General features: G+C 52.6%; 2 protein-coding genes across 7 annotated transcripts; one reads left to right on the top strand and one right to left on the bottom strand.

Annotated features, from left to right (window-relative positions):
- Positions 1-21: 21 nt before the first annotated feature.
- micall1a (MICAL-like 1a) lies at positions 22-21,079 on the top strand. Of its 2 annotated transcripts, none has more exons than XM_060046552.1 (17): positions 22-425; positions 841-985; positions 3,747-3,795; positions 5,545-5,686; positions 6,169-6,269; positions 9,082-9,218; positions 10,324-10,982; positions 11,315-11,375; positions 11,673-12,121; positions 12,307-12,743; positions 13,399-13,533; positions 14,874-15,000; positions 16,804-16,894; positions 17,457-17,530; positions 17,940-18,054; positions 18,888-18,934; positions 19,606-21,079. In XM_060046552.1, the coding sequence occupies exons 2-17, from the start codon at positions 843-845 to the stop codon at positions 19,758-19,760; spliced, it is 2,922 nt and encodes a 973-aa protein (XP_059902535.1). In that variant the 5' UTR covers positions 22-425; positions 841-842; the 3' UTR covers positions 19,761-21,079. The 2 variants fall into 2 exon arrangements, with proteins under 2 accessions (XP_059902535.1, XP_059902534.1); XM_060046551.1 differs by having other exon boundaries at positions 23-425; positions 12,265-12,743.
- A 61-nt stretch (positions 21,080-21,140) lies between these two features.
- Positions 21,141-25,870, bottom strand: c3h22orf23 (chromosome 3 C22orf23 homolog). 5 transcript variants are annotated; one of them, XM_060046609.1, is made up of 7 exons: positions 25,414-25,870; positions 24,346-24,430; positions 23,869-23,931; positions 23,060-23,242; positions 22,219-22,359; positions 21,813-21,928; positions 21,141-21,619 (listed from the first exon to the last, which is right to left on the bottom strand). In XM_060046609.1, exons 1-7 carry the CDS (start codon positions 25,510-25,512, stop codon positions 21,554-21,556), a joined length of 753 nt encoding a protein of 250 aa, XP_059902592.1. In that variant the 5' UTR covers positions 25,513-25,870; the 3' UTR covers positions 21,141-21,553. The 5 variants fall into 5 exon arrangements, with proteins under 5 accessions (XP_059902592.1, XP_059902593.1, XP_059902595.1 ...); XM_060046610.1 differs by having other exon boundaries at positions 21,813-21,913; positions 25,414-25,858; XM_060046612.1 differs by lacking the exon at positions 25,414-25,870 and adding an exon at positions 24,522-25,140.
- Positions 25,871-25,940: the final 70 nt, after the last annotated feature.

Raw genomic sequence — 25,940 nt, 5'->3', positions numbered from 1 at the left:
ACGGGAACCGCACCACATTGATTACAGCAGCAGACAGGCGGCGGCCAGGACTGCGTGACACCCCGGACAACTCAGCAGGGTCTAAACCTGAACCCGTGTTCGTGATCTTAGCGGTACATGGAGTCTTCAGGGTGTGGTTGGAAGTCCGAGAGATGATGAACCTTCTGGTAGAGGACAAGAGCGCCGAGCGGAGCAAGAGATCATGGGGAGGACGCACATGCTGCAGCACACCGCCGCCCCACACTGTGACAATCACCGCCCTGTAATCTGCTCCCACTGGGTCCGACTGGGAAGGAAACCATCTGTCTGTGACACGGAGATGGCGAGACGTCACTAGACGCCCCGGAGAACCGCTCGTCTCCAGAAGAACCAGAACCTAGGATCTTCATCACAGGATTTACAGGATCCACAGGATCCACATCAAGGTTCTTCTCGCTTTAAATGAAAGTTTGTTCGCTGGAAACTTAGTTAGTTAGTCGGGCTAACGGGTTGGGTTCAATAGACCTGCTTAGTTATCTGACCCCTGGCCACCAGGGTTATCAGACGTTTCGTGGTTGTACTGTCCTCTGCAGAACACTGCAGATCTGTGTCCCTGAGCTGGTCTAGCCCCCGAACCCTGCTAGCCTTTAGCATGGCTGTAGCATGGCTGTAGCATGCCTCCCCGGTTGCACATAAAGGTAGCATCGTACAGGGTGTAGCCTGGTTCCTCCTGACAGGAGCGAGGACAGCAGTTGAAGTGTTTCAGTCTTCTCCCTCAAGACCGAGAGGACGTCAGACATCAGAGGAATCTGGATTACTGATCATCATTATTGATCATCATTATTGATCATCATCACACAGCGATGGGTTCCCTGAAGGCTCTGCAGGAGTGGTGCCGCCTGCAGTGCGAGGAGTACAGCGACGTGGACGTGAAGAACATGTCCTCGTCCTTTCGAGATGGTCTGGCGTTCTGTGCCATCATCCACCGCTTCAGACCGGATCTCATGTGAGTAACCTTCAGACGTCTCTAACGACTCGGAAACATCTGGTCTGAATCTCTGAGCTCCTGAGTGAACGGTGCCACTTATTGTGATTGATTGACAGCTGTCTGGCAGACGTCTCGTTCAGCCCAACGATGCATGAATGTCGGTTTCTGAATGATCTTTTGACTTGTTGTGGTTTTTGGGACGTTGATGTAAATGCTACTAGATGGGCAGTAGGCTGCAGGATTGGATTAGGATAGCAAACATATGCGTACTGGGTTGCTTACGTCCTGGTTTCAGCCTGACATCATTAGTAGTTGTATCAGGATAAAATGCATCAGTGAATGATTTCACACCGTTTATTGTTGGTGTCCCTTCTGGAGCTGTTCTATCAGCTGATCTAGGCTGGACTCCATTATGTAATGTAATCAGTACTTAAACTCTGTTTAATCAGGGTTTAGAGTAGCCTACCCAGTCCTATGTATATATAAACCTTATCATTTCTTTGTAACACACACACACACACGCACACGCAAAATGGCCTTACATTAGTTGAAGAACAACCTATAACAAATCTCAGATGGAACATGTTGTCAGAAGGAAGTTAGTGTTCAGTGTTGTGTTTGGGCTGATTTGTATTAATCTGTTTTGTCCAAACTTGTTGTGAACAACCGCGATACACGATACGGAGCTACAGTAGACTTTATTCCCAGACAATCCAGCAACGCAAAGTTCAAAGTGTAAAGTACTAATGAGTCTGCCTCGACTGTGTCTCTCAGCAGGGCACCGGCCCTGTCCTCTCTCCCCTGAACACTCGCCTCTGATGCAGACCAGCAGTCTGTCAGACTAAGCTGTAGCCCGGGACCTCTCGCTGTCACACTGCATTTAGCTCTAATGCCGCTCCAGGCCATCACAGCGACGCAAACGGAAATGTGCAGTCACTGTCCTGCATAGCGCTTCTGTGAAGAGGGCTTTCTCATAACAACTGGGCTGTCCATACATGCCTCTACTGCCCTTAGTTTCTGGCCTGGTTCAGCTCAGCATTATTAAAGGTCTTATATTATAGAAGCCTGTCAAGATTTACATTTTTCCCCATCTGTAGACATCGGTATCATCAATTATAATCATTCTGTTTTCTCTTTTATTATCTGTATTGACTTTAGCTGTTTAATCCATTTTAGTTTTGCATGGCTGTTTAATCTAGACTCGGAATTCAACTGACACATTCGACTGGCATAGTAGTGTTGAGTTTAACTCAGCATAAAGTCATTCAGAACACACACACACACACGCACACACACACACACACACACACACACACACACACACGCGCGCGCTATTGGCTGTTTGACTCAGTACCAACTTAACCGGAGCGGGCAGAGGCACCCTTCATCTGGGGTTCTGATGAAATTGAACACGCATGCCCACACATAAATGTATATATACACACACACACACACACACACACGCACACCCAGTTCCTCAGCAGACACCTTTTCTAAAATAACCCTGGGTGTGAGGCCTTGAGTCACAAGGTTAGCAGTTCACATCCGTCCCAGTGTCGTGTCTGTCGGCCACGGTCAGTTGAGCGGCACTCGGCATATTTCCCAACATTAGCAAAGTCCGAAAGTGTTGTTCTCCAAACCGGACCGGCTGCACAATAATTGGCACGTCCTCCCGGCGGGTGTCCTCCCCTCCTCGCACGTCGGGATAACCATCAGCGCCGCGATACCGCGGAGCACAGCTGAACCTCAGCTAGCCCGCGTGGCTATTCACCCCGTGAGCAACATCGAAACGTCAATTAGGGCGACGGGAAGTGGCAGCTGGAAGCAGAGCTTTCACTGTTGTCTTTGTGGAACGGACGTTGCTGCGAACCACCTCGACCACGCCGGCCACTGTGGTCGCTCTCCATATTTAGATCTGCTGCTGCAAAGTGTGTTTGCTTTCATGGGGAAGGGATGAGGAGAACAGAGGTGACTCTGTGCTGCTTGGGGCCGCAACAAGGAGCTCCTTCACAGAGCTCCTCTGTGTCCATATTTCACGTCTCCTGAAGGCCTCCCCCAGTACCGTAATCTCCCGCTGTCGTCCTGTGAACACACGCACTGCCGTGCCCGATGGACATTCCTCGGCACCTCCTCAGAGCTGTCGCTTTCTTCTTCCTGAGCGTTAGCAGCAGGATGTTTACGGGCGTGGGCTGTTCTCCTGCTCGCTCCTCACGAGGTGAGGTCAGGGGAGGCCGCCTTGTAATCAGGAGGCCTTCAGGGAGGTTTGTGCAAGAGTTTCCAGGTGCTCTCGGCAGCCTGTGGCGGTCGACCGAAGCCCCGAAAGAGAGGGATGAGTGGGAGAGGCCCTCCTGGTTACATGGAGGTGTAGGCTAGCTTGTTTTCAAAGTGTGTCTGTGTCTGTGTCTCTGTGTGTGTGTGTGTGTGTGTGTGTGTGTGTGTGTGTGTGTGTGTGTGTGTGTGTGTCTGTGTCTGTGTCTGTGTGTGTGTGTGTGTGTGTCTGTGTGTGTGTGTGTGTGTGTGTGTGTGTGGGGCACTACTAAACCCTGATTAAACTGAGGAGTACTGATTACATTACATAATGAAGTCCAGATCATTTGATAGAACTACCCTCCAGACGGGACGCCACTAATAAACGATGTGAACTCTGATTCACTGATTCTCGTATTTCGTCCTCCTAATACAACTATAATGTTTGTGTGCATGCGCGTGTGTGTGTGTGTTTGTTCCCTTTCATCATAACCCTGACCATGACTTGCTCCCTCTGTCTCCGTCGTTTCAGAGACTTCTCAACGCTGTCCAAGGAGAACGTCTACGAGAACAACCGGCTGGTGAGTCAGTCAGCGGCCGCGTCCAGATGAGCTCATGTTGGGGAGAGGGGTGGCCTCAGGGCGGGGCTGAGGCGTCACTGCGGGGGTGAGATCACCGGTGGACCCCACCGTGGGGCAGGTCTCGGTTTCTGGGGCTTGGGACGGCTTACTACAAGGCGTTTGGTTTTGGAGCCAGAGCCGTTTGGTTTTGTGTGTCATCGCGTTGACTAATGCCCTCGTGTTTCGTTGTGCTGCTAGTAGTGTGGGAACACTACTTGTTGGAGCACATCAAAGGCTTCCTCCCAGCTGGGAGCGGCAGTCTGGTAGTGGTTATTGACGGGAGCGCTCTGCTGCTCTCCCACTGGGCAACTCACTTTCTACGCAATGAGCTTTTTGGCGGAGACGTAGAAAAAGGAGTCATTGAAGGTTTCGACGTCGATTTACATTTAGGGCAATTAGCAGACGGCCCGAACCCTAGTTCAGAGCGACATACCCCCATTAATGCACGTTCACACACCGACGGCGGAGTCGACCACGCAGGGCGACAGCCAGCTCGCCAGGAGCAGTCAGGGCGAGGCGTCTCCCTCAGGGACACCTCGACACTTGGGAGGAGCCGCGGATCGGACTAGCGACCTTCCGGTTACCAGCCGACCCGCTCTCCCTCCTGAGCTACTGACCTCACGTAGATGTTCCATGGTTGCTCTGTAACTTTTAAAAGTTGCACTGCGCTGCTTTGGTTCATTCTAGGCTTCAAACGGCTGGAGCTGGAGGAAATGCAATGCAACCCCTATTTCCAGATTCATGATCTCTTTCGACGGGCTACTACTTCCGACCAAACCCCCAGACTACCGGGTGACCTTGAGAAAGACAACATGGCGGTCGTCTCCGACCCCGTCCGAGCCCAGCCCTGGCATTACTCCGCTGCTGTTTACATTCTTCATGTATTCGAGCAGTCGGCGGTTCCATCGGGGACTAGTTCCCAGCCAGAAGGAATTTTCCTGCCCGGTGCCAAGTAATTCCCAGTGGCTATATCACTAAGCCTGCTCTACTAATCTGGACTGTGACCGAGCACGCAGGCAAAGACAACAGAGAGCTTACAACCACTCAGACGATCGTGTTCACCTGCCCGCTCCAGGGTTGGTTTGTTTACTGATGTCGGTGTGTTTCAGGGGCTTCCCCTCGCTAATTGTGGATTCCTGCTGTGTGAGGTTATGGTAGCCAGGCCGGGTAGATGTCTGGTCTAGTGTGAGGCCTTTGGGTTGAAGAAGAATGCAGGGTGCAGTTATTGTTATCCGGAACAGTTACTTCACTGTGTTGGATAGACAAGAATGTTATCATGCACACGTGCACACACGCACTCACTCACTCACTCGTCTCACTCACTCTCTCACACTCTCAAACATCACACTCTCTCTCTCTCTCTCTCTCTCACACTCTCTGTCACACTCTCTGTTACACAATCTCACTCACTCACCCACCATCATAGTGATATCATGGCACACACACACACACACACACACACACACACACACACACACACACACACACACACACACTTACTTAGACACACACACACACACACTTAGACACACACACACACACTTACTTAGACACACACACACACACACTTACTTAGACACACACACACACACACACACACTTACTTAGACACAAACACACGCACACACACATTTACATAGACACACACACACCCACCATCATAGTGATATCCTGGCCCCTGACCCCGGTCTGCCCCCCCACCCCCCCCAGGCCTTCGAGGTGGCCGAGGCCCAGCTGGGGATCCCTGCTCTGCTGGACCCGGAGGACATGGTCTCCATGAAGGTCCCCGACCGCCTCAGCATCATCACCTACGTCTCCCAGTACTACAACTTCTTCACCAACAAGTCCCACGGTGGGAACGCAAACCTCCTCGCCTTATCTCAGTGTCTCGCTCACTTTTAAAGGGCTCCTGCTATACCCCCCGGGTGTGAGTGTGATCAGTCATTACGAGCTGTGTTTTAGTGCCGTCACAAGTGGGCGTGTCCCCCTAGATGTGGGACGGATAGATCAGCAACATTTGCTACGGTCCACTGGGTAGGCTGGTAGGGCTGTCTATCAAGCATTAACCCAGGTGGACACGCCCACTTGTGATGTCACTAAGGCACGGGGACAGTACGGCACTGGCTGATCCCACTCACCCCTGGGGGTATAAAAGAGGCCCTTTGAGTGATTGTAGCTCTATAACCCCGATGCCCACCCTACCTCCCTTCAGGAGTAAACGTTTCACTTTTAGTTTGTTTTGGTGACCTCCTCATGAGGTCTGATCCCCGGGTCGTCATTGGCTGACTCCCAGCAGGTGACCGTGACTCTAACCCCTCCCCTTGTGCCTTGCAGCCAACCCCCCGTGCATGAAGCGGCCGGCGGGGTCGGGGCAGGGCGAGCCCGCCCAGAAGAGGCTCATGGCCCCCCAGGAAGACACGGCGCTGGAGGCTGAGGTAAGGACGGGCCCGCAACCACGACCTCACAGGGCGCGGGGGGCTGAGGGGCACACTGTGTGGACCTGAGGGCCCCCACTGTGGAGACCTGGGGGCCCCCACTGTGGAGACCTGGGGGCCCCCACTGTGGACCTGAGGGCCCCCACTGTGTGGACCTGGGGGCCCCCACTGTGTGGACCTGGGGGCCCCCACTGTGTGGACCTGGGGGCCCCCACTGTAGAGACCTGAGGGCCCCCACTGTAGAGACCTGAGGGCCCCCACTGTAGAGACCTGAGGGCCCCCACTGTGGACCTGAGGGCCCCCACTGTGGACCTGAGGGCCCCCACTGTGGACCTGAGGGCCCCCACTGTGTGGACCTGAGGGCCCCCACTGTGGAGACCTGAGGGCCCCCACTGTGGAGACCTGAGGGCCCCCACTGTGGAGACCTGGGGGCCCCCACTGTGTGGACCTGGGGGCCCCCACTGTGTGGACCTGGGGGCCCCCACTGTGGAGACCTGAGGGCCCCCACTGTGGAGACCTGAGGGCCCCCACTGTGGAGACCTGAGGGCCCCCACTGTGTGGACCTGGGGGCCCCCACTGTGGAGACCTGAGGGCCCCCACTGTAGAGACCTGAGGGCCTCCACTGTGTGGACCTGAGGGCCCCCACTGTGGACCTTAGGGCCCCCACTGTGCATGGAGACGCATTGATATCTGGTATCTGAAAGCCGTTGTGGCAGCTTTTAGATTATAACATTTGAATATCCATAAAGGAGAATGTTGATTGGTAAATGGACTGAATTTATACCGCGCTTTTCTAACCAGTGGCCTCTCAAAGCGTTTTACGATATCGCCTAACATTCACACATTCATTCACACATTCATTCACACACTGACCTGCAACCCTGCCAGGCGACAGCCAGCTGGTCAGGAGCAGTCAGGGTGAGGCGTCTCGCTCAGGGACACCTCGACACACTAGGAGGAGCCGGGGATCGAACCGGCAAACTTCCGGTTACCAGCCGACCCGCTCTACCTCCTGAGCCACATGCCGCCCTTCTATATGCTTATTAACGATAAATAACTGGCTTAAATCTGGGCCAGGGGTTTGAGTGAATGATGGGTGTAGTGTAAGCTGACTAACAAACACATAAGGTCTGATCGGTCGATCAGCAATCTCCCTGACACACTCTTTGTCAGAGTTCAATAGAGAACAACTTTAGTGCAATGTCATCCTAATGTGACTTCCTTATTTTAGGGATCACTGGTTCTCACACCTAACCCCGTTCACACAACTCTGTTCCTGTTCTGCTGATATGATCATAATCCTGATCCTGAGCATCACCTTCAATTCAAAGAAATATCAGAATATTCTAAATCTGTTTGGACACAGAGATATTCTGCTGTGGAAACTCATTCCTGATGGTGCACGTTTTCAATCAGTGAATTTCAACTGCAGCCGAAACATTGTTGATTGGAAAACCTTAACAAATCCCTTGACAATTTATTACTGCTGGCCGAGTTTGTTTCTGGTCATAGCGCAATACACCTCCCTCACAGATACTTTACAGGTGACTGGTCGAAAACAATATATGGACAGTGAAAGATCCTGTTTGTCCACTTTTGTGCTCGTCTGTCATCAGACCTCAGATATTAATCTGAAGCCTGAATCGTGAGACTATGTTAAAGTCTAACCTAAAGTCACTTGCCATTCTCGACCCCCTTCCGCAGCATTCCACTAAGTTAAAAACAAAAAGAGGGTGATGTGATTGCAACGGCAGAATTGAGTCATGGCGCACTTTAAAGCGAAACTGGAATAGTTGACGCAATGTCGATCTGCTTGCTTGTGACATATTGTAACGTGTGATAGTCGTGTCCTTTGATTCCGGCACAGATATATCCAGTGACAACATCTTTCATATTTTTCATCATTTAAATTCGGCGTATTCTTTATGCTGACGGGCGTAGGGCTCTGTCCATCACTCTGGCATGTCCTTGTTTGACCCAGGACGTGAAGCGGGGGTCATGGCAGCCTCACGTGGTTTCAGGTCTTGAACAGCATGAGCTGGGAAAAATGATGACGCCACAGGTCAATGGAGATAGCCTCCTGTATCCTCTCTCTACTTCTTCTGTTTTCCGCATGCCTCTTCATCCTCCCCTTCTCCGTTCATCTTTCTTTCATACTCTGGCTTCCTCTTCCTCCTCTTCCTCCTGCGCCCCATTTTCAGATGGAGATCCACTCCTCCTTCCCCTCTTCCTCCTGCTCTTCATCCTCCTCTTCACCTCTCGTGCCCCCCCCGTGCTGCGGCCCCCCGCCCAGGCACTAGCCTGGGGGAGGGGGGGGCTAGGCTATGAGGATAGTATTTTATTTTATTAAGTTATTTTACCCATCTCCTTTTTTATACAAAATGAAAAAACGTTTCTTACCGTCCAATCACTGTGTGCACATTTGGGATTTGTTTTAAACACATTTATTTTGTGCATTGCCTAAATGACAATCAAACGTGAGTGCCCTTAAAACCGTCTGGGTTACTGAGATTAGAACGTCTCCCAAAAGCCCATGTACCTTTTTTCCTGGGTTCAAAAAAATGTTCCGGCCAAAACAGGAAAAATACTAGGAAAACAAATAGACCAAAGTGGGTTGGACCACGCAGCCGCCCAATCGACACGGGCCTAGCCCAACAACTAGCCAATCAGAATCAAGAATCCACATCCTCGAATCCTGACTCCGTGTTTGATCTCCACCCCTCCACCCCCTCACCCCCACCTCTCCATATCCTCCCTCCCCCCCACTCCGTGCCCCCCCCCCCACCACCACCACCGCTCTGCGTGGCCCCAGCCTGCCCAGACCGGTTTGGGCGGCCCGAGGCTGAAGAGCAGCACTCTGAGCAGCGCCTGCAGCGCCTGCCTGAAGCACGTCCACCTGGTGCAGAGGTTCATGGTGGACGGGAAGCTCTACCACCGCAACTGCTTCAGGTGAGGACCCACTCACCTTACACCTCATTGGACGACAATAAATACACACGAGGACAGTTCTTAGGCCTGGCTCCTCAACAGCCACATAGCGGCAACAATGTGAGATAAATTAAATAAAGATAAGTAAAATAAAAAATGAGTAAAAGTAAGTTGCAGCATCAGTAGTTCACAATGATAAATGATAATAATAGGAATACAATTAAAATAAAAAAGTTGTAATAATAAGTAATGAGGTGTAGTGAATTGTTAAGTGTATGTGTAACAAGGACCAGATTCACACATATTTCACCTTATCGCATTTGAAGATGGGTTGATTTGTGAGGAAGAATGACTTATCTTTTGGACGCTTCGGCCAGCGAAATATTTGATTTAATTTTAGAGCGTGGTCATGGGAAAGTACAGGCAGTTAAGTTACCAAGAATACATTCAGTGAGACAAAGGAGAGTTTAGGCTTGGTCACGGCTGGAGTCTGTTCCGGCGGGAGAGGCCAAGTTTCACTGCAATACACTACGGGGGAAGTGGGTATCTCTGAAAGGCTGCAACACAGTTAAAGGAATCTACACAGCAAAGAGGTCTGTCGACTGGCCTCGATATCAGACTCCATGGCAACAGTGGCAATGCAAACCATCTCAACCGCTCTCAGTTGGAGAGAGGGAGGCATGTATCTCTAGGTTGGGAGGGAGGGAGAATGTATACAGTTATTTTTAAAATGATGAGTTATTAGCTAGGCATTGTGGGCTCATGGTTTTGTTCAGGTGGGATATGCATGTATACATGTGTTGTGTAGTGTGTATGTATGCTGGCTGCTGGAGCACCTACATTTCTCTGCTGAGATGAATAAAGTATATCTTATCTTATCTTCTGATTCTATTTCTAAAACAGTTAGTTTTGGGTTTTCTTGTGAATGGATTCATAACGTAAACCGTAGCTTCCTAACATAAATCTGAAGTGTAGGCAATTTTCCCTGATGGAACAAAACAGATGAACGCGACGCAATTCTAATCCACTCGAATCGGGACTCGTTCTCCGGGTCCTGAACCGGTTCCATGTTAATGAGTGTTCTACTGGTTCTACTGGTTCCTCTGGTTCCTCTGGTTCCGCTCAGGTGCATCGAGTGCAGCAGCACTTTGCTCCCCGGCTCCTACAAGATGGGCAAGGAGTCCGGCTCTCTGATCTGCACGCACCACTTCAACCGGCCTGCCTTAGCCAATCAGAACGGACGGCCGGACCTGAGCCAGCGGCCCGCCGAAGCCCGCTCCGCCCGGATTGGTCGATCCCCGTCGCGCCAAGAAGACCCGCCTCCCGAGAGCGAGCGGGAAATGGCAGCAGCGCCCGCGGTCGTCTCGCCCGCGGTCGCCGCGCCCGCAGTCGTCTCGCCGGATCGGAACGTGTTGCCTAGCGACTGTCCGTCAGAGTTCACTCCGTCGCCCACGCCCGCGACTGCCCAATCAGACGCTCTGATCATCGAGGAGGAGGACCCGTCGGTCCCGCCCAACCCCTTCGGGGACAGCGACGATGAGGAGGAGGAGGAGGAGGAAGAGGAGGCCGGGAACGAGGAGGAGAAGGAGGAGAAGGAGGTGATCCAGACACCAGCCAAAGAGACGTCTAACGATGACACGCCCCCGGCCGCCGTGGGTCCCCCGGGGGGGGTCCCCCGGCCGGTGCCGGTGCCGGCGCCACGCAGGGTTCCTGAGGCCACGCCCCCCCCTCGCCCCGCCCCCAGGGCCCGCCCGCAGCCCCCTCCAGAACGCCAGCAGGTCAAAGGTGTGTGACGACGTTGTGCTCTTCTCGTTTGAACTCATTGTACGTCGTACGTCCTGTCACTTAAAACCAGTGCTTAGCATCGTGTAGCGTCGTACCCTCGCTGTCTCTGCTGTCTACGGGGAATGGGTTAACCTAGTGATGGTTAGTGCTTGGCACTCGGTTCTATGAACATCCTTACTGTACTGATATATATATATGGTTGTTTTTCTTTCTTCTGGCAAATGTGCTTATTGTTAGACGCTTTGGATAAAAGCGTCGGCTAAACGCACTCAATGTAAATGAAGGAATGGCGTTTGGTTGCTGACGGTATGTTGTCGTTCTCCGACCGGCAGGTGAGCGTCAGAAGCCTCGGCTGCCGCCGAAGCCCCGGGAACGCTCCCACTCTCCTGGCAGGTGAGCCGGCTGCCTGCAGCCTCCCTCTGGGCTCCATCATGTTCCCTCCATCCCCTCCGTACTCCCTGGACGACTCCATTCTGCACCCTGTTTACGTCACGTGACCCGCACTGCATCCACGTGTGTGTGTGTGTGTGTGTGTGTGTGTGTGTGTGTGTGTGTGTGTGTGTGTGTGTGTGTGTGTGTGTGTGTGTGTGTGTGTGTGTGTGTGTGTGTGTGTGTGTGTGTGTGTGTGTGTCCTCCTCCCCGGTATGACGCCCCTTCTGTGTGTTGTTGTTTGTGTGTCTTCATCTCCAGCCAATCAATTGACTCCCCTAAACCCAAAGACCCTCCCTGGCTTGCCCTGGTCCAATCAGAATCAAAGAAGAAGCCGGCCCCTCCCCCCCCGCCAGCTGGCCTGGCGACGCCCCCCCGCGCGGGCTCTGTGACCTCCCTGAAGGTCGTGGGGTCGCGACCCGGCCTGCCCCCCAAGCCGGCCCCCGCCAACCCCTTCGACGACGACGAGGATGAGGAAGGCGATGTCGCCGAAGAGGAGGAAGAGGCCGTTGCCGTGCCGACGGTGGCGGCGGCCGTCCACCCGTGGTACAGCATCACCCAGGCAACGGAGGCGGAGGCTGCGGACACGCCCCCCGGTGGGGGGGCCACCTCGCGCTCCTCCAGCCCCGGAGGGGGCGTGGCCAGGAAGAGGGCCGCCCCCAGGGCCCCAAGGGCCCCCCCGGCCCCCGAGGCCCCCGAGGCCATCCCAGGTGGGTGGGGCCGTCTCCATGGGAACAAGGGGATGGGCAGCGGAAATGTTGTGTTTTAAGTTAACCATCCATTAACTCCTCCCCCTTTCGTCTCCCTGCCTTCCCTCTGACTCCACCCCCTTCACCCTCCCCCTGACCTTCAGCCCCCCCTGACTCCCAGCCTTCCTCTTGCTCCCCCTCCCCAGCACTGAGCGCAGAGAGCCTCTCCTCCGGCTCGGACCACGGCCCCTCCCCCCGGGGCCCCTCCCCCCGGGGCCCCTCCCCCAGCCGGGGCCCCTCCCCCCGGGGCCCCTCCCCCAGCCGGGGCCACTCCCCCCGGGGACCCTCCCCCCGGGGACCCTCCCCCAGCCGGGGCCCCCACCTGGAGCTCCCCTTCACCAAGAGTGCCTCGGAGCCCTCCATCAGCTCCCCCCCCGCCTCCCCGTCCTCCTGCTCCGACGAGCCCCGCCGCTCTCTAGGCTCCTCCCCTCCCGACGTGCCGACCAATACCAGCTCGGCGCCGGCCACCCCTCAGACCAATCGGAGCGAGGCGGCGAGGAGCCCCAGGCATCCGCCGCCGCCGCGCCCACCGACGGCGACCCCGAGCCCCCTGGCCTCGGAGACCCCCGCCGGCAACAGCAAGGTGAGGGCGGGGCCCAGCGTGTGTTAGGGGCGGGGCCGACCGTTAAGGGTGGGGCCCAGCCTGTGTTAGGGGGCGGGGCCAACCGTGAAGGGCCCAGCGTTTGTTAGGGCGGGGCCAACCGTGAAGGGTGATGCCATCGTGTGTTAGGGGGCGGGGCCGACCGTGAAGGGCGGGGCCCATCGTGTGTTAGGGGGCGGGGCCGACCGTGAAGGGCGGGGCCCAGCGTGTGTTAGGGGGCGGGGCTGACCGTGAAGGTAGAGCATACAGAATAATGAATTAAAAGGGAGAAGTGCGTAGTGGAAATGTAGACTGTTGCTAATTCAGTAACAACACAAACAAGCACGAACACGAACAGAGCAACGTGTGGACCATGATAGCATACTGCCAAACATTCACCCATTCACGCACACATTCACACTGAGGGCGGAGTCGACCCCGCAGGGCGACAGCCAGCTGGTCAGCAGCAGTCAGGGGGAGGCGTCTCGCTCAGGGACACCTCGGCACTCAGCTAGGAGGAGCCGGGGATCGAACCAGCGACCTTCTGGTCACCAGCCGACCCGCTCTGCCTCCTGAGCCCCACGCCGCCTGTGTGATGGGGCGGTTGGACGGTCGTCCACACTCCACACTCACTGACGCCAGAACCGTGTTCCCCCAGCGGCCCTGCAAGGAGAACCCGTTCAACAGGAAGGCCTCTCCGTCCGACGGCGCCGCCAAGACCAGACCCCCGCGAGGCCCCCGGCCTGCCAGACCGCCCGCCCCGGGACACGGCTTCCCCCTCATCAAACGCAAGGTAGGCTGGACGCGGACGCCATGAGGAACCACATCACCACCGATACCGATAGCCGATGCTCCAGTTCAGGAATCGGTAAAGGGAAGGAAAAAATAGTATCTGAACATCTCTAGTTAGGACCACTCAAAAAAACCTACCAGTCTGGCAGAACCTTATGTATAGACAGACTACTGGTACCACGTTTTCTGTAGGGCAATAATTGATTTTCCTGTTTTCCACCGGTCAAAGACTTGGTGATTTGTCCTCGCTGGAAGTTAGTGAGCTTCGACTCTTCCATCATCACTGAAAGCAGAAGGGAGACGTCAAATAAAACCACGATCGGGGCCTCAATAGAACTGACAAATCAACATCACGAAACAATACATTTACATTTGGGGCATTTAGCCGACGTTTTATCCGAAGCATCTTACAATAAGTCCATTTGTCCGAAGAAAGAGAAACTGCTAGAAACAACATTATATCGCTATCGGTACAGTCAGGATGTTCATAGAACCAAGTGCCAAGCACTAACCATCACTAGGTTAACCCATTCCCCGTATGCAACACAGACAGCTAGGCTAAGACACTACACAAGGCTAATTTCTGTTTTTAAGTGCCAGGACGTGCAACGTTCACTCAGTGCGTAAGAGGGAGGTTTGGCGGTGGGGGGTAAGGGGAGAGGCTATTGCAGAGTCTAGGTGAGCTCTGAACAAGTCTCGAGTCTCTTGCGGAAGACCTTTGCTCACTCTTAGCGATGGGGGCACCAGGCGTCCAGCTGAAGTAGTGGAGCGGAGCGCTCAAGCCGGGGTATGTGGTCTGACCGACGCACACACTGATGCACACTCGGCGCCTTGACTTGGGTCGAACAGCCGCTGGAGCTTGTCGTGTGTTCATGGAGCGGCAGCAACATGAGTCTCTATCGGCCTTCTGCTCTGACAAGGGAGTGGATCTAGCAGAGTGGGCCGTCGATGTAGACGAATGAGGATGTAGAACATAATTAGATCAGCCGTCTGCAGCCCGGCGCCTAAGTCACTTCATAACGGACGTCGACTGGGTAGTGATTACGATTCAGAGCTGGCGGTTTGGTGATGCATCATGTTTAGAGCAGGCAGCGCTTTGGATCAGGAAGAGGATGAGAAACGATAACGATCTATAACCACAGACTGGACTCGTCTGGATAAGTGAACGGGCTAAACTACTCAGTACTCAGTCACACGGTAGGATTAGTCGTATAAAGAAACCGTGCATGTTACCACACATGGAGTTAACTCATGTAGCACATGTTGAATAAGCAGCTGATTCATAGCTGTGTGTGTGTGCGCGTGTGTGTGTGTGTGTGTGTGTGTGTCTCTGGTGGCCAGGTCCAGTCCGACCAGTACATCCCAGTGGAGGACATCCACGATGAGATGAGAGGGCTGGAGCGGCAGCTGGATCAGCTGGAGCAGAGAGGGGTGGAGCTGGAGACCAAGCTCAGAGACAGCCCCAGCGGTACGCACACGTGGTGGAACCGTACCAGTACAGAGGGTCCCATAACCAGTACAGAGGGTCCCATAACCAGTACAGAGGGTCCCATAACCAGTAGAGAGGGTCCCATAACCAGTAGAGAGGGTCCCATAACCAGTAGAGAGGGTCCCATAACCAGTAGAGAGGGTCCCATAACCAGTAGAGAGGGTCCCATAACCAGTACAGAGGGTCCCATAACGGTTTCCAGTAGAGAGGGTCCCATAACCAGTACAGAGGGTCCCATAACGGTTTCCAGTAGAGATGGTCCCATAACCAGTACAGATGGTCCCATAACGGTTACCAGTACAGATGGTCCCATAACCAGTACAGATGGTCCCATAATGGTTTCCAGTAGAGAGGGTCCCATAACCAGTAGAGAGGGTCCCATAACCAGTAGAGAGGGTCCCATAACCAGTACAGATGGTCCCATAACCAGTAGAGATGGTCCCATAACCAGTAGAGAGGGTCCCATAACGGTTACCAGTACAGATGGTCCCATAACGGTTTCCAGTACAGATGGTCCCATAACGGTTACCAGTACAGATGGTCCCATAACGGTTACCAGTACAGATGGTTCCATACCATTTTTTTTTTCCCTTTCCGATTCCCTTCTCTTACGATGACAGCGTTTTATAGTCGTATAGCTTTTTTCAGAACTAGATCATTCACATTTATAATCTATAATTACAATAATACATTTGTATCATTGTGTATATATATAATTTTTTTGTCAAGTTGTCATGTTTTTTTCCGACTCGGTTCCTCGAACACGTGTCGGTCGGAGATGGAGTTTCCCATTCCGACTTTCCACCTCCGACCGTTAACGACCGCAGCACCACACCGTAGTGTTAGTGATGCTCTCTGCCTGGGTAGTAAAGGAGCTCGCCATGTGATGGTATCTGATCGGGGCATGGACTTGGGTACTCACGGGCCTGATGCCTACTGGTCCGGGGGCCAGGGTAACTCCCCCCCCACTGGGAGGTCTACTGGGCGGGGGGCCAGGGTAACTCTTCCCCCACTGGGAGGTCTACTGGTCCGGGGGCCAGGGTAACTCCCCCCCACTGGGGGGTCTACTGGTCCGGGGGCCAGGGTAACTCCCCCCCACTGGGGGGTCTACTGGTCCGGGGGCCAGGGTAACCCCCCCCCCACTGGGAGGTCTACTGGGCGGGGGGCCAGGGTAACTCCCCCCCATTGGGGGGTCTACTGGTCCGGGGGGCCAGGGTAACTCCCCCCCACTGGGAGGTCTACTGGTCCGGGGGCCAGGGTAACTCCCCCCCCACTGGGGGGTCTACTGGTCCGGGGGCCAGGGTAACTCCCCCCCACTGGGGGGTCTACTGGTCCGGGGGCCAGGGTAACTCCCCCCCACTGGGAGGTCTACTGGGCGGGGGGCCAGGGTAACTCCCCCCCACTGGGAGGTCTACTGGGCGGGGGGCCAGGGTAACTCCCCCCCACTGGGGGGTCTACTGGTCCGGGGGCCAGGGTAACTCCCCCCCACTGGGGGGTCTACTGGTCCGGGGGCCAGGGTAACTCCCCCCCACTGGGGGGTCTACTGGTCCGGGGGCCAGGGTAACTCATCCCGCCCCCCCACTGGGGGGTCTACTGGTCCGGGGGCCAGGGTAACTCCCCCCCACTGGGGGGTCTACTGGTCCGGGGGCCAGGGTAACTAATCCCGCCCCCCCACTGGGGGGTCTACTGGTCCAGGGGCCAGGGTAACTCCCCCCGCGCCCCCACTGGGGGGTCCACTGGTCCGGGGGCCAGGGTAACCCCCCCCGCCCCTCTGTGTTCCAGACGAGGAGGAGGAGCGCCTCCTGGTGGAGTGGTTCACCCTGATCCACGACAAACACCTGCTGGTGCGCCGCGAGGCTGAGCTGGTCTACACGTACGTCTGCCCCGGACACCGCCTGCCTGCGCACACACATCTTAGAGTTTAGATGTAAAGGGCTGTTCTCAGTCCTCGGACACATGTAATACAGTAAAGTCCAAATGGTAATTAAAGTCATAGTTAGAAAAGGGAAAGTGTAATAGTTGCAACACACCAAGCGCAGAGCATCTGAATGAATTTCTACATCATCTCTTTCCCAGTGATACATATTGCTTTATCAACATATTATCAACAACAGACTTTTATAACTTAAATAATAAAAGTGAATTTAGCTCAGAGGGAGCACAGAATAGTTTCCCCCTCAAGTGTCCGGCATTTCCTGGATCGTGTGTGTGTGTGTGTGTGTGTGTGTGTGTGTGTGTGTGTGTGTGTGTGTGTGTGTGTGTGTGTGTGTGTGTGTGTGTGTGTGTGTGTGTGTGTGTGTGTGTGTGTGTGTGTGTGTGTGTGTGTGTGTGTGTGTGTGTGTGTGTCGAGGAGAGGAGAGGAGAGGAGACCGTTTTAAAGGTGTGTTCGGAGGTGTTTAGCAGCTGACTGGTGATGTTCTACCTTGTGGCCCCAGGTCGAAGCAGCAGAACCTGGAGGAGAGGCAGGCCGACGTGGAGTACGAGCTCCGCTGTCTCCTCAACAAACCCGGTAGGTCTCCGCCCACAGACCCCGCAGAGGCCCTGCATTACGACGTCGCTGAACATAGTGCCGCTCTCTTCATGGGGGCGGCGTGTGGCTCAGGAGGCAGAGCGGGTCGGCTGGTAACCGGAAGGTTGCTGGTTCGATCCCCGGCTCCTCCTAGCTGAGTGTCGAGGTGTCCCTGAGCGAGGCGCCTCACCCTGACTGACTCGTGTGGCTGACACCGCCGTCGGTGTGTGAACGTGTTTGAATGGATGAATTCTTCTTCTTTTAAATTTATAACATAAATTGTTAATTTAAGAATAGACATGTAAAAGTCTGTGGACAAAAGGCCTTAACGTTGAGACTGCTGAAATCCCTTAATGGCATCCCAACATGGCAACCCAACCTGGCAACGTCTGCCCCCCCCCCACCTCAGAGAAAGACTGGAGTGAGGCGGACCGCACCCGGGAGCAGGGGCTCATGGCCGACCTGGTCACCGTCATCGAGCAGAGGAACCAGATCATCAACAACATGGACCAGGACCGACAGAGGTGAGTCCATATGGCGCCCATAGCCCTCCTCACCCCCCCCCCTCTGAAGGAGGGACCCCCCACTCTGAAGGAGGGACCCCCCACTCTGAAGGAGGCACCCCCCACTCTGAAGGAGGGATCCCCCCGCTCTGAAGGAGGGATCCCCCGCTCTGAAGGAGGGATCCCCCCACTCTGAAGGAGGGATCCCCCACTCTGAAGGAGGGATCCCCCCACTCTGAAGGAGGGATCCCCCATTCTGAAGGAGGGATCCCCCACTCTGAAGGACGGATCCCCCCACTCTGAAGGAGGGATCCCCCATTCTGAAGGAGGGATCCCCCACTCTGAAGGAGGGATCCCCCATTCTGAAGGAGGGATCCCCCACTCTGAAGGACGGATCCCCCCACTCTGAAGGAGGGATCCCCCACTCTGAAGGAGGGATCCCCCCACTCTGAAGGAGGGACCCCCCACTCTGAAGGAGGGATCCCCCATTCTGAAGGAGGGATCCCCCACTCTGAAGGAGGGATCCCCCATTCTGAAGGAGGGATCCCCCACTCTGAAGGACGGATCCCCCCACTCTGAAGGAGGGATCCCCCACTCTGAAGGAGGGATCCCCCCACTCTGAAGGAGGGATCCCCCCACTCTGCGTTCCTTCTCTAGATTTCTCCCTGGCTAATTAAGGGAGTTTTTCCTGGCCCTCTTGGGGACTAGGGTCGAGGGGGTCCCATACCCCTATGGCCTGTTAAGCGCTTTGAGAATGTAGCTGATTATTACATTTATTGTAACTGAACCTTAGCCGTCCTTCCCATAGTCCTTCACACATGTTGTTACGCTAACCATCACATCCTCTGCTGCAGGGACGAAGAGGAGGATAAGCTGATGGCGGACATGCTGAAGAAGAAAGGTGAGATGCTGACTCTGCTATCCCCCTCCAACCCCCCCCCCCCCCCCCCTCCCTGTCACCCCTCTTGGAGCACTTTAATAACGGAGCGATCAGTGGAAACATTCAGTGCTGGTTCATCACTTTCTCTGAGCCTTTAAGTGTATTGCTGTTGGCCTGGACTAGGTGGGCCAATAACGATACACAATTAGAACTTGTTTTATAATCGAATGGAATAAACCACTCCCAGTTAATGGTAGTTTAATCCGTAGGGAGATGTAAGTGCAGTTTAAAGGTCAAATCCCCCTTCTGCGTCCCGCACGCATCAGAGATCCGTGACGCTAATCTGATAAATATGCAAACATGAGTGTGAGCCTCCTCTTGTCTCTCCGGCCCTGCTTCGTGCTCCTCTTGTCTCTCCGGTCCTGCTTCGTGCTCCTCTTGTCTCTCCGGCCCTGCTTCATGCTCCTCTTGTCTCTCCGGTCCTGCTTCGTGCTCCTCTTGTCTCTCCAGTCCTGCTTCGTGCTCCTCTTGTCTCTCCAGACCTGCTTCGTGCTCCTCTTGTCTCTCCAGACCTGCTTCGTGCTCCTCTTGTCTCTCCAGCCCTGCTTCATGCTCCTCTTGTCTCTCCAGACCTGCTTCGTGCTCCTCTTGTCTCTCCAGCCCTGCTTCATGCTCCTCTTGTCTCTCCTCAGACTTCCACAAGGAGCCCGACGGCGAGGCGAAGGACAAGGAGAAGAAGAAGAAGAAGAAGAAAGCGGCCAAGTTCAAGCCCATGAAGGTGTTGAAGCGCCTGAGCCACAAGGGGGACCCCAGCCAAACCCCCAGCCCCCGCAAAGACAAGAGCTGAACCCCAGGGCGTCCCAGGGCGTCCAAGGGGGGGACAGACTGGACCTCTCCTGTACAGTGCTAGCTAGAACCCCACCAGATGAGTTAAGGTGAACTCCCCCAGATGAGTTAAGGTGAACCCCACCAGATGAGTTAAGGTGAACCCCACCAGATGAGTTGAGGTGAACCCCACCAGATGAGTTGAGGTGAACCCCACCAGATGAGTTAAGGTGAACCCCACCAGATGAGTTAAGGTGAACTCCCCCAGATGAGTTAAGGTGCGTCCGAGGTGTAAATCGGCCCAAACCTCTGTTCACCTTCTACCTGCTGGTTGGCTAAAAGAAAACGTAATTTTTTTGTGATTTTAATATATTTTCGATTGCTTTGTGTATTTTTTTTCAAAAGCTGTCTTAACAGCTGCGGCGTTTGAATATCGTCTGGTATATTTCTTTAACCGACTTTTAGATTTTATCGTAGGCTTGATTGCACAGTCTAACCCGTTCTCCTAATGCCTACCTTTTAACGATGCAACGAGTAAACACAAAACAAGGAGCAGAACACGGAAAGAATTCAACGTCATTTTAATCCTGAGAGAGACTCCCTCGAATGAACGGTTCCCCGATACGAGAGGAGGACAATTCCTTCGGTTTAGTAACATGTGGTACGAGAACGGTTACAAATTGTCCCGTGGTCTGAGAATGTACCAGCTCCCGTTGTGTCTGATGGTTTAGCGATGGAAGTGCTACTTGCTGCTAGGCTACTCCGTGTGTGTTGCAGTGCCCCTGTTTCTTTTTGCTGTGTTCTGTGGCATCGAAAGGCTGACGTTAATACGTGCTTTGATAAGATGTCCCATGATGACGGTGTGCATAAGGCTTGTAAAAAGAGTATTTTAATCCTACCAATTTCTATTTTGGTGTGTGACTAGAGTGTTCATAAACTATTTTGAATGTAAAAAAAAAAAAAAAGACTAATCTGCAAATACCGTTTGATTTTATGTAGGGAAAGACTAAAAGACTTTAGGATTCAATGTTTAAGCTGCGACGAGGAGTGTCAGAATAGCAGACATTATAGCTCTCCCTGAATATGCAACTGTTTTAATTTATATTTTTACAACCTCGATGTGTTCTGCATCTGTTTGCAAACTGTTGCCTTAAAAGCGTGTAAAACTGACCTCAGTGTTGACACTGTTAATTTTAATGACCGCAAGGTGCCATCTTATTTAAGTGTTCCTGTGTGTTGAAAGAAATGATTGATACTTTGTCTCTTCTTGTACATTTATCTAGCGCTTCTGTTTCTACGTCTATGAATTTGCCCTTCATCTTAAATGAATAATGCTCCATGCTCTGGTGTCTCTGGTCTCTACATACGTTTGTCTCTGGTCTCTCCATGCATAGCTGTTGAACAAAAGCCATCAAATTCTTTATTTGACAATCTCATCCATCTCCGTACGGTAGCCATATTTGACCCTAGCGCTGTGCACGGAGATGCGTCTTGTCAGTGTCACACGGAAGCAAAGCTACGTGGTCTGGGCGGCTGTGTGCAGCCTGTAGTCCGAGAGGACTCCGTACGTCTACTGGTGAAGGAGGCAGGGCAGCAACACGAGTCATGGGTCAATGGGTTGGGTCAACGTTTGATTCATAGTCCTAGCATTTCTCCCAGTTTGGTCTTGACTTCTCCCAGTGCATCCAGTTCTCTGAACCGTTCAGGTCTGACTCATCCTTGCGAACACCAAGTGTCTCAGAGACGCGTTTTAACTAGATGTTGTTCCTGGTTTGCTGCCTCTTCCATCTCCTCTTCGTCCTTTAATCCGATCTTCTAGGAGGTCATGTCTCTCAGCGCAGCGCTGCGGGTCTTATCCATCAGCTCCAGCTCTCGGATCTTCTACAAATGAGCAGGAGACATAAATAAATCCTTGCATTTCATTGGTCAAGGAAGATGCATTTTGATATAATGTGACTTGTAGCCTATTACAATTTAAATGATGGGCAAAGCAGGGCCTGTTATGTATGTAAAGAGCGCTTGGGCTGAGCTGACTGCAGACATGTTATGTCATTGATCACTGTCAAAGATGTACCTGTGCGATCTCTGTATTGATCAGGTTGCGATAGAGCTTCTCCTGGCCGAGAGCTGTCATATCGGCCAGGAACTGCCTCCGTTCTTCAATCTCATCCACAACTACAGAAGATGGGGCTAAATTTAGGCACACTTACACTTATTATTCATTTGTGGACGGCTGGCAATAAATATAACCTTAGATCAAAAGATGAAGTCAGATACGATTATGTATCTAACATATGTTATCATAGCATTGATATACTGTGCTGTTGCTTGGAGCTTGAGTCGAATGTTCACATGGTTCAGATTAACGTTCCCAACCAAGCCTTCACTGGGTCAAGGGTTGTTGTAAAGGACCTGGTGTGAAGGCGAGAAGAAAACACAGTTATCCTCTCTGATCAACCAGTAGCAGGCTAGAGGCGTACCTTCCTGGAATCCGTCTTTCTCCATGGTCTCTGGGCTCTGAGCTTCACTGCGGGAGGGTTTGGGTTTGGGTTTGGGTTTGGTTTCGTCTTTCCCTGTGGCGAGAATCGATTGCAGTCTGCTCTTCTCCTTTTCTAAATCTCCTACGAATGATAAAGCAGTTATGAAAGTGTGACAATGAATCTAATGTCATACTACTACTCATGGATTTTTCCAAGTAATGTACCAGCATTTAATTGAAGTATATTATATATGTCAGTCATATCAGGGAGACGCAGATGTTTGCATTTTTTTCAGCTTCATTCATTAGAGTCTACAACATGAATATCAATCAACTTTTAGATTTCCACTGGCTCACTGGCTCCCAGTGTCTTTCTAAGCAGTGTTGCTGTCTGTCTGTCCGCTGTCTCCCACTGGCCAGGGCCTTCCTGCGGTATTGATTGTGCTTAAACGGGGAGCTGGCGTTCTTTGCTCAGCCGCTGCGATAGGACAGTTTATCTATTTACTTTTTAACCGTTTGAGTTGAAGATGACCTGCGAAAAGAATTGATGAGCATCAGGTGGTAGCTTACACCTGGACTCAGGTCAAAGGTCTAAGCCACAGGCATAGACTGTAAAAAGTCTAAATCTTGGTGTCTGTGCTGCTAGTCTGTTAGTTTGTTAAGTGACAAACAATATAATGCTTTTTGTGTTCTTTCTCCTAGACAACTGTTCTCGGTACAGACAAGACAATACAGTCAGTGACGGAAACCTTCAAAATAAAAGCCATATCGTTTCGCTTCACCGTGAGCTCATCACCGCCTCCCTCTCTTTTCGTGGCGGCGTCGTCGCCGTGGTTACGTACGTGTCGGACGCGGGCGGAACGCGTCGCGGCGGTAGCTGTCTCCGGAGCGGCAGGTCTGCTCGCTGCGTCTCCGGGACGGGACGTAGTAGTCTCTCTGCGGGGTCCCCGTGACCTTCTGCTCTGGCTGCTGGGGACCCGGGGCCGACGACGAGGGGCCGAGAGAGGGAGGCAGGGCGGCCCCGTCTGCGGAGACCCAGAGGGGGGTTATCGGCGAGTACGCCAGTCTACGCTCCGATCCGATACCGTCACCGTCACGTGACTCATTTGCTACACAGGCAGAGAACGTCACAAACACTACGGTGCTACGCTGCGTTCGTTACCGGTCGGAGGACGGGGGTCGGAATGGGAAACACGTCATCTCCGACATAATAATAATAATAATAATAATAATAAATAAAATGTATATAGCGCTTAATATGGTACTCTAAGACATACGTGCGTTCGAGCTACCAAGTTGGAAAAACAAGGATGATCAGATGATCAACTACAAAAATACAATTGTATTATTAGAATTATAGGTATTTAATGTAAATGTATAGAAAAAAAAATGAGAGTAAGTGAACCGACTATACACCGCTGTCGTCGTAAGATAACCCTTCAATAGAACAAGTGCTGTTAGTAGTCACAACGCATCAGCCGATACTCCAGTTCAGGAATCGGAATCGGTAAAGGGAAGGAGAAAATAGTATCGGAACATCTCTAGTTAGGACCACACAATAAAACGTACCGGTCTGACAGAGTCTCAGGTATAGACAGACTGCTGGTACCACGTTTTCTGTAGGACAACATTTGATGTTACCTGAACTCACCGGTCAAAGACTTGGTGATTTGTCTTCGCTGGAAGTTAGTGAGCTTCGACTCTTCCATCATCACTGAAAGCAGAAGGCAGACGTCAATGAAGACGCAATAAAACCATGATTGGGGCCTCAATAGAACTGACAAATGAACATCACGAAACAATACATTTACAATTGGGGCATTTAGCAGACGCTTTTATCCAAAGCGATTTATCATAAGTACATTTGTCAGAAGAAGGAGGAACAACAATATATCTCTGTCGGTACAGTTAGGATGTTCATAGAACCAAATGCAAAGTACTTACAATCATTAGGTTAACCCATTCCCCGTATACAACAAAGATAGCTATCCTAAGATGCTACACAAGTGCAGTGTGTACATTAAGTGCCAGGATGTACAACATACAATAAGTAAGTACATTAAGTGCCAGAGAAACAAAACAATACAGACACAGATCATGAAGTACAGGTGAGAATATAACGTCCTACTCTTGAGCATCTTCTGTGTCTCCTGGCTGTATGAGGCCGGCCGGGAACAGCTCCACAGGCCTCCAGTCTGTCTCGGTTTCTCCATCTAATGGTTAGACGAACAAGACCCAGCAACGTTTAACCATCTGCTGTCTGCAGAATCAGAAGACGCGTTGTTTTAAACCTGAATAACATACCTAAAACCTTACCGCAAGGTGTATTATTCAGGCATAAGTCTTCATTGTATTGATGACACTCGCCACCGCGGCTCTTCTGCGAGACAACATCCGGCTGCCATGGCAACCAGACGCGGAGGCCGTGAATACTGGACCTCCACTAGATGGAGACAGAAGGCCACCGTTTTGAAACGGGACTCAATGGCAAATTAATTTTGTGTTAGCGTCACGACCCGTCCGTAGCTTATGAAGCGAACGATATTTTTATTTCAATCTGAATCTCTATGAGGTGTTTGGGTTTTTCTAATTTAGCTCTAATCTTCCAGATCCTCAAAATAGCACATTTGTCAAAAAACCACCACCCCCTGCCCCTCCGGTACCAGTACACTGCTGTTCGCTCAACCAGCTACAGTCAGAGCAGGTGTTCAGCACTGACGTATCCCGTGTGCACTGATTGGTCAATGCCCCCCAGGTGTGCAGCCTCATCCGATCCCAGAGTCTAATCAGTCTGACTCGGGCCAGGTGAGGCTGCTGAAACCAGCCATCAACCACAAACAGGTATTTTCAACCAGCCATCAACTACACACTCTCCACACATCTTAAACCAGCTAGCAACCACACAGTCCACATACAGCTAGGGGTTTACCTACGTGTTTGTGGTTGACTGGTTTAAGATGCCTGTGTGTGTGTGTGCGTGTGCGTGCGTGCGCGTGCATGTGTGTGGTTGACGTCTGGTGTAAGCAGCCTCACTAGCCTGCTCTACTCCATTTCACTCTGTTTCATTGTCTGTACTTCAACGACTCTGTAGAAGCTTTCAGTTCAAGGACGCACACACACGGCTATAGCGTGTGTGTGCGTATACACCTCAGCCTTAGTACTACACAACACAATGCACCCAGCCACTGCATCGTACCTTCATGATTCTTCGAGCCCCCATATTAGGGGCCCCTTTGGGCTCCGGACGCCGTGTGGGTCCCAGCAGCGCAGGGTGTTTATCACAGAGGCTCCCCATCAGGTCGCAGCAGCAGCCTGTGACCCCTTATCTGATACAGGAGCCTGTGTGCAGGCCCTCTGGGAGCAGATAAACACAACTCGGCCATAATCACCTCCACACACAGATCTCCACAGAAATACACACTACGCATCCTACTGCGGAGCGCACAACTCGACTCATGTGGTCAAATGTGTGTGTCCCCATGTACACGCGTCTCTGAGCTTATCTTAATCCAACACTAAATCGTAATGTCATGGTTTGCTACAACGTTTACTCATTCACGTTTTAGGTTTTGTTTAGGCGGGGGCGAGGCCCCACTGTCTCGCTGCCACCCGCTTGTCAACTTTTGAATGAAAAGTGTTTTTATGGCGTCACAGAATGCCACTTTTCCCCAGACACTAACAAGGCATGTGAGGCTCAGCCACCACGAGACACTGGCTCTTCAA

This window comes from Gadus macrocephalus, chromosome 3, assembly GCF_031168955.1.
Source record: "Gadus macrocephalus chromosome 3, ASM3116895v1".
Classification (NCBI taxonomy): domain Eukaryota; kingdom Metazoa; phylum Chordata; class Actinopteri; order Gadiformes; family Gadidae; genus Gadus; species Gadus macrocephalus.
The sequence above is the reverse complement of the archived record's forward strand: the minus strand, read 5'-3'. Positions and strand labels throughout refer to the sequence as shown.

Excerpts from the sequence above, each read along its gene's own strand:
- micall1a (XM_060046551.1), top strand. The coding sequence starts at position 843 with ATGGGTTCCCTGAAGGCTCTGCAGGAGTGGTGCCGCCTGCAGTGCGAG. Across the intron at positions 12,122-12,264 it reads GGCCCCCGAGGCCATCCCAG|CCCCCCCTGACTCCCAGCCT; the intron begins GTGGGTGGGGCC and ends CCTGACCTTCAG. Across the intron at positions 18,055-18,887 it reads ATGGACCAGGACCGACAGAG|GGACGAAGAGGAGGATAAGC; the intron begins GTGAGTCCATAT and ends CCTCTGCTGCAG.
- c3h22orf23 (XM_060046609.1), bottom strand. The coding sequence starts at position 25,512 with ATGGGGAGCCTCTGTGATAAACACCCTGCGCTGCTGGGACCCACACGG. Across the intron at positions 23,932-24,345 it reads GACACAGAAGATGCTCAAGA|TGATGATGGAAGAGTCGAAG; the intron begins GTAGGACGTTAT and ends TTCTGCTTTCAG. Across the intron at positions 23,243-23,868 it reads AATCACCAAGTCTTTGACCG|ACGGGGCCGCCCTGCCTCCC; the intron begins GTGAGTTCAGGT and ends GGGTCTCCGCAG.